Here is a 14,175-nt window from a genome sequence, read left to right on the forward strand (position 1 = left end):
CCAGACACCCCCAGGAAGGCTCCCTGGCTGCCACAGCTGCTGTGCTGCCCCTTGCTCATACTCACCCTGTTTGGCTGTCAGGGTAGTTATCTAGGAAGCTGGTCACCCAGGATACAGTGATCATGAAACCCAGGTTATTCCGCTGTCTGGGTAAATGCTTTACACACTAGGCAATCCCGACAAACTTCCCGAGTTCTGCCTCTCTTATGTTTGCAGGGGAAAGAGAAGTAATTTCTACGAACAACAGAAAGCTGGTTTTAATATAAATGTGTTTGAAACGTATCAGGGAGCTGAAAATGTGCCCCTTTATTTCAGTGTACCGGGTCTGCGTGGCCAGGTGTTGGCAGCGGGGGCTGCGCGCCGCTGCGGGCAGCTCCCCCCGGCCGGCAGAGCCGCTGCCCCCCGGCTCCAGGCCGGGCCCGCCGCTGGCCGAGGCCGAGCCCCGCAGCCGCGGGGGCAGCGCCGCGGGGAGAAGGGGCTGAGAAGGGGAAAAACCCCCGCGGGGGGGAACAGCGGCGGCAGCGAGGGGGGCCGGGAGGGGCGAGCAGCAGCCCCGCAGCCCCCGGGGCAGGGCCGGGCCGGGCCGGGCCGGAGGAGGCCGGGGGGGCTCCGGGCGCCGCAGCAGAGGCTCCCCGCCAGCCCGCGGGGAAGGGCAGGGCAGGGCAGCCCCCGGCGGGGCAGGCTGTGCCCCTCAGCCCACGGAGCCCGCGGGGGAGCAGCTCCCCCCGCAGCCCGGGCAGGGGGTGCCCGCAGGGGGCCGGGACTCGCGGGGGCCGCGCCGGGGCCGGCTCCGGGCAGGGCCCGTGGCCCCGCGGGGAGGAGCCCGGGCCGGGGCCAGGCTGCGGGCAGGGCCGGGGACCCCGCGGGGCCCGCGCCGGGGCCGGCCGGGCCTGAGGGGCTGCGCCCCGCGGCGGGGCCCGCGCTGGGGCCGGGGGTGAGGAACTGCAGCCCCTGGGAAGGGCTCCCGCTGGAGCAGCCCGTGGGGAGCCGCCTCCCGTGGGGGGGACCCGCCTCCCGTGGGGGGGACCCCGCGCCGGGGCCGGGCAGGGGGTGAGGACCCTCCCCCGAGGGGCAGGAGCGGCCGGGACGGCGGGGGCGACACCGACCGCAGCCCCCGTTCCCTGTCCCCCGGAGTAACAGAGAACCGGGAGTGAAGTTGCGCCCGGTAAGGAGGAAGGGGTGGGGAGAAGGTGTTTTAAGATTTGGTTTTATTTCCTATTATCCTACTCTGATTTGATTGGTAATAAATTAATTTCCCCGAGCCGAGCCAGTTCTGCCCGTGACGGTCACTGCAGAGCCATCTCTCCCTGCCCGTACCTCCACCCAGGAGCCTCTCCTCGTAGTTCTCTTCCCAGCCCAGCTGAGGAGGGAGCGATGGAGCGGCTTTGGTGGGCACCTGACCTCCAGCCAGAGTCGAACCAGCACATTCAGGAAAGTGAATCTCACATACTGAGAAATGAATGGCATTTCTATCCAGCTGGCTTGTGTCTCCTTCCTTCTCCCTTTTTCAAGTAAGGGCTGGTTGGCTGAAGTCCTACTCTGATGTGCCTCATCTCTCTGATTCACTACCCAGTGAACACAGGTAGCGGCAGCTCTGGGGTCCTGCAGTGCCAAGTATCCAGGTTTCTCTGCATATGTAGCCCTGTTTCTCTGTGAACAGAGTCTCAAGAACAATTTTGGATTGTAGTAGTCAAATTTATTTCCACTGTAGAAGCACACTTGTTTCAGTAATAAAAAAATAACATCTTTGCAGAATAAAAGTAATCCTGTCATGGTATAAATATATTTACTTGCACAAGGATCCACATAAGTCACTCAACATATAATCAGATTTAGTATTCTCAGTCTTGTTCCAAATGGAGTCAACACAAGAGAAGTTAACTGGCAGAAAGATGAAAAACATAAAATCTGGCTCAGTTGGGATTTAAACATTTAAGAAATAATAGAAAGCCTCCCTGCATGTTGGGTTTTTTTATTTAATAATTATTTTAAATGAATACAAAATACTGAGAGCCTTTAGCACTGACCATTTCTGTTTCTCCAATTAAAACATGCTGTATGAGGTCAGCCATGAAATCCTCTTCTGGCTGCCTCACGGACATAACCTCAGTACTGGACAAGCAGAACTAACATCAAGAGTGTTACGTTCAAGCTCAGGGCTCCTTAGTCTGTGCTCACCAACTACTGTCTTTCAAGGAACAAACCAGGTCTAGCAATATACTTCAGGGGATCATCACAGACCATCCAGATAGCAGGCCTGATCAACCACTAAGTCCCTATGCGATACTAAGACAGGTGCTATATTCCATATTAATGACCTGGTGCAACCAACAGCCCAGCTTATAGTAGGTAGGGTTGAAGTGTATGAACACATGAAAGGATGAATACTATTTTCTGCACTGCAACTCAGTTCAAGCCATGGAACAACAGTAAACAGAACTGCAATGAATTTAACTTGTACTTTAACTTTTAGATAATTCTAGAACTCTTTTTTTTCAAATTGTGGGGGTGGCAAAAAGCAGAAAGGGGAAGTTTAACACAGTGTCATGATACGATTGATTCATTATTGTGTTCTAAGTTATATTTATTTATTGTGTGGGTTATAATCAGCACCATGTCCTCCAACATATGTCGATTTATTCTGATATTTCCTTACTGTTAGTACAGTGAAAAAAGTAAAAGGTTCAGCCTTGATTCTTCTCAGTGTGTCTGAGAGGACACCAAACTAATACAACACAATACTGAAGACAAGAGGATATAACACTTAGTTCTGATACACTGAAAAGCAATTTCACACATAAGCTCATTTATGTAGGCACACTGACATACTGAGCACCATTCTTTTTTTCTTTCTCAGTTTAACATCAACATTCAACTCAGAACAGAAGAATGTTAAGCCTCTAGGACAGTTTCAGTATTAAGAACTACCTCTATTTTACAAACATCGAAACACTACTGTTGACATTTCTGTCAGGATGTTCACTGCAAGTGACCCTCTCTCTGAATTCGAAGGCGTTCCTTCTCCACTTGCAAGCGTTCCTTCTCAATCTGCAGCTTCTCCGACTCAAACTTCAAGAACTGCAGCCTCTCCTTCTCTAACTGCAAACGTTCTTTTTCAAGTTTTAATTTTTCAGTTTCTAGATCCAGAGGCTGCATGATGGGTTTTTCTGTTTGGGTGAGGTCATTTTCCAGGGCAGGTTTTTCAGCATGCAGAGTCTCTAGCCTGAGTTTCTCCCATTCAATCTGAAGTCGCTCCTTCTCAATCTGAAGTCTCTCGCGCTCCAAATCAACATGCCGCAACCGTTCTTTTTCAATTTGCAGGCGCTCCTTCTCCACTTGCAACCTTTCAGCTTCAATATCTAGTCGCTGCTTCTCCAGCTCCACCTTCTGCTTCTCCAGATTTATAAGCAAGTGAGAATCTTCATAGGCTAGCCTAGCTTGAGCAGAGCTTAGATTTCCAAACTCTTCAATGTGGGGGAAGTCTGGTAGGTCATTTTCCTTTTTTGAATCTGGCAAAACTGATGACAAAATTTCTTCTTCTTCCTCAATGGGAAACTGCAAAGAGGAATGCAATAGACAAGAATTACATTCCAGTCTTTACGCCAGAAAAAAATTTGTTACACACAGTTTGACTGAAAAGAACATACTGGTTTTTTAATCTTAAAAGCTACTCAGAACTGTTTACCTCACATGCTGTGAAATAACCATGTTAGATCAAAAGACTGTTTTCTACCATTAAACAGGTACAGAAACACACTTATCTGAAGTTAATACCTGGTACTGAAAAACAGAAAAACAGCTTGTCAGTGGACACGCAAGAACATACAGAAAATACTGCACAGTAGATATTATAGACCATTCAAAACCACTGATAGAAAACTGGATCTAAAAAAGTATGTTTGTCTTACTTTTCATATAGCTGAGTAACATTTATGTAAGCCACTAGGAATTTGTTGCAACCAATTACTTATAAGCGCAGCTGGATCCATAGGCTATGGGGTATGCAAGCAAACCCAGCCTTCACTAACTTGAGGATTCAATTTCTAAAAAGCCCTTAATATTTTTCACATGCACTAACCCTTCAAACTGTATTGTGGGTCAGTAAACAGGACTTGTTTAACCAATGTTTGTATAATCACATCTGCTGTAAAGCTATTTGTGACACAGATGACTAGGTGGTTAGGACCCTTGCTTTTGGCAGACTAACAACTCACAGAGTTATAGCCCTTATGTGCTACAAATTCATAGTACACAAGGGATAACTGCCTCCCACTAAGTATGCTGCAAAAGAAAGGCAAACTGAGGAAGATACGGGTTCAGAAAAATCTTAGAACAATGAGAGCCACTCCCAGTCCTCCAGCATCAGAGCAGACACTGTTCTTCAGCAGTTGTCAGACAGTAGTCTCACTACCATTTAACAGCTTATGCTCATTTCTTCCCAGCACACACCTCAATTGAGATAAGACAGGAGTTGCCCCTCCACCCCCAAAAGAAAAAAAGACAAACAAAAAACCCCCAACAAACCAAAACTCTTTGAGCACCCCTTTCTGAAATGCCAACTATGTATCTGTACAGGTACTACAAAATTATCCAAACATTTGACTTCACTCCAGCTGGCTGCCTACCCCAGGACAGTCATCGTAGTACCAAGAGTAACAACCTGCCTACAGGATCCAAAACGGCTTGTCAAATTCACACTAAAATTCTGACAGACAGGAATGGTTGACTGACTTACTCAAATAATATTTTCATTCCTATGGGTTCATTTTAAGAAATGCAAGCAGTATTCTTATCTCTTTATGTATTCCATTTATTTCTGAACCTGCAGGTAACATATACTTTCATTTGTTAAAGAGGTACATTTCTCTTCCCCATTCAACCATCCAGACAGCCTAAGAACTAAAATAACCAGCTTCCTTCAACAGCATATTTTAATTCTACTGACTGAAATAATTATCTGTGGCACACACAAATGGAAAATATATGTGCAAATACATATTCAAAGTTGAGGGATATCAATTTCATAATCAACAGCCAAGACCTTACACACAATTGCAAGTTGCTAGATTTGAATACCATCTCTCTGAAACATATTTGTTTCTACAGTTTCTTTAATTCACACATTCAGAAAAAACAGCAACATGCTGTGAAGGAACACAGCAAAAAGCCTTATGCTGAAATGAAACAACACTCATATTGCATATAGCTAATGTATGTTAGTCACTCACTTCAAAATTCTGCGGATCCTCCTCTTCCTCTTCTACTTTGATTTCTGTTAAAGATCCACCGGCTTCTCTGAAGTCAGTGATATTTTGCCATTCAAAACTAGATTCAATTGCAAATCCCATTTTCTCATCCATGTCTTCATTGAGAGAGTCATCTAAATTGGATGAAGGAAGGTGAAACCCAGCACCCACTACTTTGATGTTTGAATTCAGACGTTTTCTCTTCATGAGTGCTCTCCAGTCAAGGTATCGCCTTTTCACTTCTGTCCCTGTTCTTTGCTCTCCTTCACCTACAGCATTTACACACTCTGCTATTTCCTCCCAAGCTTTCCGTTTCATCTCATTAATTGTTGTATTAAGTTGTTTTGAAAAGAGTACTTCTCTCCTTTTTCTGATTTCCTTAAGGAGAGTTTGAGTTTCCTGAACGCTAAAATTGCTTTTTCTTTTTCTTTTTAATTGTTTCATTTTTTCCAGCTTTAACCTAACAATTTCACTACAGTAGACTACAGAGATGGTCTGACACTAATCAGTTATTAATACAAACAAAATTTAAAAACCAATGAAAGCAGAGCTCAGTTCTTGTGAAGTGAATTTTCTCTTCACTTTGTAGTATTTTCCTATTTGTCAGGCTTCCTAAGAGAAAAAGAGCAAACAACATAAATCTCCAAGGTATACACTGTATATTTTCATTTAATGAACTCAACTCCTAAGTCATCATGTAAGGAATGCATATTTTGAACTGATCGTTCATTCAATAGAAGAAAACCATTTTGTTAAACTCTCAATATAAAGTAGCTATAAATACCTTCTCTAATCTGATATGAGCTATAAATCCATTAATATATCCACAAAAATGTCACAAACCACTAAGGTTTAGTTGATATCTCCATTATAAAAAATTATTATTTAATTATAATAAATAACCACTCTTAAAGAGTTTTGCCAGTCAGAATTTGCTTAAGGCTGAAGTTTTACATACACATCTCAGTTTAAATGTTAAAGTATTTCCAAAAGAAGCTAAAATTGTTATATCATTATTTCAAAAACCATAAAATGTTGAGGAGGCTGAAATTCCTGAGACATTTTAAATGAGACACTGTTTCCATCCATTAAAAGAAAAAAAAAAGTAGATTAATATGAAAAGTTGAAGCTTTGTAAGATCTGACAATCACAAAAAGAACTGGAGCAATCCTGCTGCATGTCTGAAAACAACCACTAGTTCAAACAAGTGTCATGTGTTAGACGTGTTTTAACAAAAAATAGATTTAGGAGTAAGTCACTACATGCCCATGGTAAAGCCCTCTTTATCCTCACACTGCAAAACACCTCATGTTAGGTGAGGTTGAAGGTTCATCCAGTCCCCTACCCTCGGCAATAGCTGGTCCTGTGCCTGATGCTGAAGAGAAAGCTAAACCCCATAATACACCTGACAGATTGTGCACAACTCTGTACACAAAGTGGAAATTTTGAGTGGGAGAAACAGGAGACTTAATGCAGTGATGAATCTATTAGACACCATTACCAAAAAGAACCTCAAAACTCAAAGCAGAGACTGAAAAAAATGGTTCTTGGTCACAGACTGCTTGGTAATGGTCCAACTTAGGATTTATTTTGAACTTTCTTTTGCATGATGTTACCTGCCACTTTAGGTAGGTTTAAAAAGCTTTAAACCAAGTAGGCCAATAATTCACTATACAGTACTTGCAGTTTCAAGCTGTTGTGTTTGTTCACTATTAATCTAGTATAGACTTTTTGTCCACCTGAAGCAAATGCCTTGCAGATGATACATTCGATTGCTACTGACTAATGGACTTAATCCTTAAATACCACCCCCACCCCTCACCCTTCCACACACACCCCAGCTATACAGAACTGTTAAGTTACTGAGTACTTTTTTGCTGTGTTATTCTCCTAAACTTGGTTAAAACATAAGCATGAACACATTACAGAAAAACTCTCCATTTGAGAGATAATGAAGAATGGTGTCTAAACTATCATATGCATCTCCTATGCGCTATTGACTGTAAGTAAGTGGTTCACTTGAAAAGCCTTCCACATCAAGCAACATTCTTTCACACTCAACACATAAGCATGCTGGCATCAAACATCGTTTTAAATGCTGCATTTAGGAAACTGGTTTACTGCTTTTCCTCATTAACATACTGCCCTCACTGTGATTCAATTCACTTCCAATGTTTAGTAGCTAGCATATATGCAAAATGGAGTCCCAAGAAGAAACCAACTACATAAAGTGTTGTGTACCAGCATGGACCACAACCATGCAGTTACCTGGCACTTCTGACCCCTCAGACTAAAACTGGTGCATGAAACTTCCTGCCCTTCTGAAAATAAAATATTAATTTTTTGAGAAAAGGGAATTAGTTAAAAGAAATAATATAACGTACTATTCTAATGTAGACCCTTAACTTGATGACGAGTACTTAAAAAAAAAAAGCTGCAGTTTCAAAAGTGAGATTTGTACCAGAACACAGCACTGTGTCTGCTAGACTTACATAAAATTTTTCTAGAGACCCTTTATCTATCTTTTAGCAGCTCCCTCAACCATCATTATTATAAGTTTACCACAAAAAGGTACTTGGGCTTTCAAGGGAGCAGCATCATATTTACTCCTCTGGCAGTAAATAAATTTATTTGGTACTTGCTGTGCTTTTCCAATGCAAATTACATTAGTGCTTTTATATTATTACAGCGATTGAATTTCTTGACCTACGTATCAAAGTTTATCTTGCATAAGTTTTGGGGTTTTTCTTAACTTTTTAAGTTACCAAGCAGGTAAATTTCAGAAAAATTACCTGCACACCAAACAAATTAAGAGCACCTTCAGAAGCTTCACCGTTAATAAGGCAGTTATTCAAGACTGATAAATATATAGATGATGCTGTGATTCCTGGTTACTGGGGAATGACCAATTACTCCTACCTTCATGCTGGCTTTAGAAACACACACATTTGCACTTCCCTGTTTTCAGAATGGGGAGTGTGTGTGAAAGATTTGGAGGCAACCATTTTGAGTTGGTCTTCCAGGTAGAAAGAATTACATGGAATTCTAATATACAAGTTTCACAAGAACTATGGTATTTCTGACTTGTCACCACCAAGACACAGAACCTTCGTTTACAGGGTTATACTTCTTTTTAATGAAATCAGTAGAATTTCACATTTGATTTTAAGCATGTACTTCAGTGAATATAAAGTACTTTGCTAACGATGGAAAAATGGGTCAAACTTTCTGAAGTATTTGACAGCTGGATGTCAAACACTTCAAAGTACTACTTAATTGTCTCTTAAAGGTATCTAAATATCAGACTTCTGCTGAACAGCTGCCATTTTCATCTCAAGTCATACACTGGCTAAGTCTTTTACTTGGCCCCAGCTGGGATGAATAAGGTTCTGGTCATTCCCCAGTAACAGGGAACGAGAGGATTTCAGAGACTTACATGGTATCTCTATTTACCCTGGCCTTACCTACACTCCTCAGCACTAGCACAGCAGGGTGAAGTGGGCATAATCACAAGAAAAAAAAATATTGGGTTTTCAAATCAATTTTTCATCAACGGGACTTTCTAATTCTGCATGAATGCTGACAACACCAACAGCCAAGCTTTCACCTTAGCTCCAGAGAAGATTAGGAGTTAAAACACACAGATGTCAAGTCACCATGTGGATCAGTCTCACTGCTCCTTGTGCAGGTCTTGTGCATCACCTGTCTGATCTCCTCAGCCATTCTTTGTTAAGTGCCTCATCTTACTTTTGGATTTTATGCAATAAGGCAAACAATAACCTTTAAGAATTATAATACTAACTTGGGAACTGCTGGCATCCAATTCCTTTACCACGTAAAATTTTCCTTTAGACTTCTATTTTTATACCAGATGATGTCTGATACAAGCCCCTGAATTTCCCAGCAAAACAGCAGCAAAGCCTACCACCCATTTTAAAACTCATTACTAACTTCCAGTTAGTAAGGACATTTACCTTTTCTCACTCTTTCATTTTTGAAAGCATATTGCCTCATTAAAGACCATTCATTTCTTATTAATGCAAATGGCTGTTAATGCATTGTCTTAACGGTATATTGACTCCCCAAAAGTTTGATCAAACTCCACTGTGAGACTGGGTACCTTTCTGATGTATTAACTAAAAAGCATAATTATCCAACTAAAGCTGAGGTTTGGGATATTCTCTTTTCTGACATTTCTACATAGTTGCCAGGTTATTACTCTTTAATGCAGAAAAATGAACAATTCCATGCACAAAGTATAAAAGGGACAACACTGGTAATAAGCTAGGATTTGTACACATTCTAGATGGAAAAAAAAACCCCAACTCTATCACCATTTTGAGAAGCACAATTTACAAAAACATGACATAGAGCATGTTTAAGTTTTGCTTTGATATGAAGTCTAAAACATGAAATGCATACAACATTTGGAAAAAAAACCCCAGTAGACAAACACTACAGTTTTTCTGAAATCAGAACCATAGCTCGCTACACATTTTAGTGTCTTCAGCAGAGCATTCCACAGCAAGTGTTACTTGCTGAGTGCACCAACCGGGAAGATGGGACTCAGTTCACTCAGAAAAAGTATGTGGAAGCAAGAGTAGAGATAAGAAAAAAAACCATTTTGTTAGATCGAGCCACTTACATCACTAGGAAGGTAAGAGAAGGCATCTGCAAGAAAAAAAATTCCTTCATCAACTATATGACCAAAAATACTTCTGGTACATGACCAGAAACATCAGTTACCTGACAGGAAATAGCTACAGTCTGGTCAAGTGACAGAGAAGTTCCTGGGAAATAACAGAGAACATAAACAGCCCATTATGTGACCAGCCACGCACCCATCATATGGCGTGGTGCTAGCTGTAAATGCAAAATGCATATTTTTACAGTTTGGGTAGAAATGCAAAGTGCTGGCTAGAGAAAAAAAGCAACAATTCTGATCATATGGTAACAAAAAGACTTCAAAGGTCTTCTCCAAAAGGCAACACAGAGCTGCCAAACATAGTTTGATGCAACCCTGTCAGGCCAGAAGCAACCTATAGTCAAGAAGGTCCTCAACACTGGGCTAAAGAAACACAAACTATTGGTCAGGGTTGAAACGAAACAAGTATCACAAACCTTAACTGAACACTCCATAAACATACAGAGCACACATACGTTGAACAACTTTGATGTACTTAATGACAGAGGCATTCACATTCTGCCTCTATGCATACATCTCCTTTGCTCACACCACGTGCTGGGCCAACAAAAACCCACAAACCAAAAAAAAAAAAACAACCCACAAAATAGGCAAGCAAGCAAAAAACCCCCAGAAAACAAACACCTCTGAATAATTCCCCAGGATGAAGGATTGTTGCAAGCATCAAATTTGAATTGTCCTCTAGAAAAATCACGATTTTTTTTTTTTTAAAGTATGAAGTCTTGATGCTTTGCCTTTTTTGGGGGCTTTTTTTTTTTTTTTTTTTAACTTCCAGAGCTTACAATTGGGGGAAAAATACAAAACGGAACAGCTTTAAAACAGGAGGCCCTGCTATATGCATTTTTTTTTTTTTTAAACAGAATTTGAGAGTCTGAGCATCTTCACATGATACTGAAGCCTAGGGCTTTCTGGAAAGCTTTGTACCTGTTCATGACGGCTGACTAGCTCGCCTCGGAACAACTTACGCTTTTGTACTACGAGCGGCTCCAGCGCGGGAGGCGGCGGGTGCTGCCGCGGGCGGCCCCGCCCCGCACGGAGCCGCGGCCCGGGGCAGGGGAGCGCTACGGGGGGCCGGCAACACCTGAAGGGCTCATCGAGCGATGCAAAGAGGAGGCACCGAGGATGGACCGCAGCTGGGGATCCCGGCTGTTGAATCCACAGATTCATCAGTCGAATGCTCCCCTTACCCTGAAACAGCGACGGCCACGAGCGGGTGGCACCCTCACCTCCGCGCAGGGAGCCGCGTCCTGCGGGGGTGCCGCCAGGCCCACCCCCAGGGCCGGGCCGGCCCCGCCAGGAGGCGCACGGAGCCCTTTGGGGAGGGCGAGGAAGCAAACAAAGGACAGCACGGCCGGCTGCCTTGGCCAGCACGGCACCGAGCGCCGCCGGGCCCGCTCCGGGAGGGCGGCCACGTACCGGGGCCCCCGCCGCGCCGAGCCCCGGGGAGCAGGTGGGCCCGCTACCGTCGGCCGCGGGCTACTTGCCGGCGGGGCCCTGCGCCCCTCCCGGGAGGCGGGGAGGGGGGATGGGGGGGCGGGGCGCCTCCCCGCAGGAGGACGGCGGACAACCACCTCAACACCCTCGGGGGCTGACGGCGGCGGAGCCCCACCGCTCTCCCCCTACAAAGAGGCCAGCAGCTGCCCGCATCCCACACTGGCTGCGGCCCCACGGGGGGAGCAGCTGCAGCTGCTCCCGCCCTGCGGCCGGTCGGGCCCGCTCCCCGCCCTGCCCGGGTCCCCGGGGAGCCGCGCGAACTACTCACCTGCGCCCAACTCGCCCCTCCGGGTTGCCAGCCCTTTTAACAGCCACCGCCCTCCCATTGGGCGAGCCACGTGCCTGTCAGCTCTTCCCTCACGCCTATTGGCGGTCCACGTCCGCCACTTCTCCCCCGCCCCGCCCTCTGGCCGCCCTGATGCGCCAGGCGGGCCGGAATCCCCCACATACGCTTGGAGCGGGGCAGCTCCTCTCACGGCAGGGCCGCCGCCGCGCACAGCCCACAGAGAGCATTGGCTATAGTCGCTGCTTGTCTTTCCGACGCTTTCCGGTGATTGGCTAGAGGATGTAAAGTCCCGCCTCTCCCCTCAATGAGCTTCCGGCGGCGGGGATCCCGCTGTGTCTCGGGGGAGCCAGATGAAGTGCTCCTGGCGCTGCCGCCCCGCCTACCAGTCCTGAGGGGGTGGCCCGGCTCGGCCGTTGGGGCACCGAGCTGGCGCTTGGCTGCGGTGGTGTGTGCGGGAGGGGGGTGCTCGGCTTTCTAGCGGCCGGGCGCCCAGCCTGAGGGCGCGGGTGTGCGCCGGGGGCTTTTCCGCGGCGGCCGCCGGAGCTAGCGCGGGCGGTGGGCCTGCGGCGGCTGAGCTAACGCACAGCGATTTGTGTTTCTTCCTAAACGGCGTGGCTTAGGGGTATCGGGGTTTTGTAATTAAATTAGCGAAAAAACATTTGTAGAGATGCCGTGGTAAGAAACCCAACAACAGGCAATCTTTTGGACCGTGCTGCCTACGTGGGTCACCGTGCCGTTAGTGAGGGGCCGCACACGCAAGGCACACACGTGGGGCTCCCTGTGCGTGGGCTCTCTTGGCTCGGCCGCACGTCACGCCTCTTGTCACTTGCTCTTTGTATTGCAGCCTATTCCCCTGGTACCGTAACCTTTGTGTGGGCTTACGGTGCTACCTGCAGGTAGATCATTCCTTCCGAAGTTTGCTACCTTTGTTACGCCTAACCTGATGTGTACATGTTTTATTTTCGTATTTTTTAACAATTCCTTGCTCAATCCTTTCAAACCCAGGTTCTGGGCTATATTCAGTATTTGTACCGCTGTATTCACTGGACAGACAGGTTATTTTGTTAATACAGCTTCTAGTGATCGTAATTGTGACAATGAACATACAAATCTCCTTTAAAATGTTATTTTCCAATTTCAGTCAACAAGTCTGGCAGAGAACTTCCTGAAAACAAATAGAAACTAAATGTTGAATGGTTACAAACTTACCAGCTTGCTTACAGGTAACAATAGTTTTACTGACATATTTGCCCTTTATATACAGAATATCATAAAAAAATTAAAAGGAAAATAGTAAGGAGCAGGGGACCAAGACTATGCCACATTGCTGGCAATATATTATACAGGGATATTTCTTACTAGGGCCTATGTATCAACTAGGCTTCAATTTACATTATTACCAGTATTTTGACAGTGCTTGGAAATAAGATGCAAGTGTGCCCTAAATGTCTTACAAGCTAATTCAAACTAAATTCAGGTGCAAGTAGGTGAAAAAATGATCAACAGTGAAGGTCACCAACAGTTTGAATCTCTGCCAGTCTGCAAAAATAATTAGTGCTAATTATACCTCATTGAGTATCCTTCTTTTATTGTGAAGTACAAAACCACTAAATATGATTAGTGTCCATTAGAATAATTTGAACTAGGAAGCATATGATTTCCTAGGGTAGCTGTGCACATAATTCTAAATAGCTCTACTTTCTTCCCCTTCTGTTACTCCGCTGTTACTGAGGCTATTATCCCAGGTGAAAAACCTTGGTATATACCAGCTTCCTCCAACAAAAATTCTTGGCCCTCCTTTGCTCATGTGAACTGTCTTGAATTTATGCGTAATTTATGTTTAATAGTTATGTGTAATTCATGTGTGTTTTATTCATTAAATCCAGTCTTTGCTTCCTTGCTGTTGATGACAGTGAGAAAAGCCCTACCATATGGTCAACTTTGTATACAAACTGTGCAAGTCCATGGTGAATTCCCTGGATCTGTGGAACATACATATGCAATTTTCTTCTGTTTCTGCATATGGTTACACTGCAGCTCTCAAATTTGGTCTATGAATCCCTTAATTGTTCAATATAAGCTTTTAACATAGTGAACACTGTTGGATGCCTTGTACATGTCTACAAATGCCTTTTGCTAGGTGTGGGGCAAAGACCTTGGGGTGCTGGAAGGTTATTTTTTATTGCTGTAACTGTTTTATCTATGCAGAGGTTTGGAGATCACAATTTTAAGTTCTGGAAGAATATAAGAGAACACAGGGCTCCCTCTCTTTGTACTGATGCCATTTCTGCACCCTTTGCACATGAATTTCAGACTAAGTAGCTTATATGTGCTTTTATTTAAAGCCACTTCTAAGTAGTATGGAAGACCGTTTCAGTCAAAATGAATACCAAACCACTGCAATACTTCAACTGTTAAAAACCCCATACATACCAATCTGAGAT

General features: G+C 44.7%; 1 protein-coding gene across 2 annotated transcripts; it reads right to left on the minus strand.

Annotated features, from left to right (window-relative positions):
- Window positions 1-1,674: 1,674 nt before the first annotated feature.
- MSANTD4 (Myb/SANT DNA binding domain containing 4 with coiled-coils) lies at window positions 1,675-11,901 on the minus strand. 2 transcript variants are annotated; one of them, XM_056327808.1, is made up of 3 exons: window positions 11,714-11,901; window positions 5,229-5,858; window positions 1,675-3,555 (listed from the first exon to the last, which is right to left on the minus strand). In XM_056327808.1, exons 2-3 carry the CDS (start codon window positions 5,688-5,690, stop codon window positions 2,980-2,982), a joined length of 1,038 nt encoding a protein of 345 aa, XP_056183783.1. In that variant the 5' UTR covers window positions 5,691-5,858; window positions 11,714-11,901; the 3' UTR covers window positions 1,675-2,979. The 2 variants fall into 2 exon arrangements, with proteins under 2 accessions (XP_056183783.1, XP_056183784.1); XM_056327809.1 differs by lacking the exon at window positions 11,714-11,901 and adding an exon at window positions 10,917-11,706.
- Window positions 11,902-14,175: the final 2,274 nt, after the last annotated feature.

The sequence above is a fragment of the Falco biarmicus genome, chromosome 2, assembly GCF_023638135.1.
Source record: "Falco biarmicus isolate bFalBia1 chromosome 2, bFalBia1.pri, whole genome shotgun sequence".
In the NCBI taxonomy this organism is placed as follows: domain Eukaryota; kingdom Metazoa; phylum Chordata; class Aves; order Falconiformes; family Falconidae; genus Falco; species Falco biarmicus.

Excerpts from the sequence above, each read along its gene's own strand:
- MSANTD4 (XM_056327808.1), bottom strand. The coding sequence starts at position 5,690 with ATGAAACAATTAAAAAGAAAAAGAAAAAGCAATTTTAGCGTTCAGGAA. Across the intron at positions 3,556-5,228 it reads AGGATCCGCAGAATTTTGAA|TTTCCCATTGAGGAAGAAGA; the intron begins GTGAGTGACTAA and ends TCCTCTTTGCAG.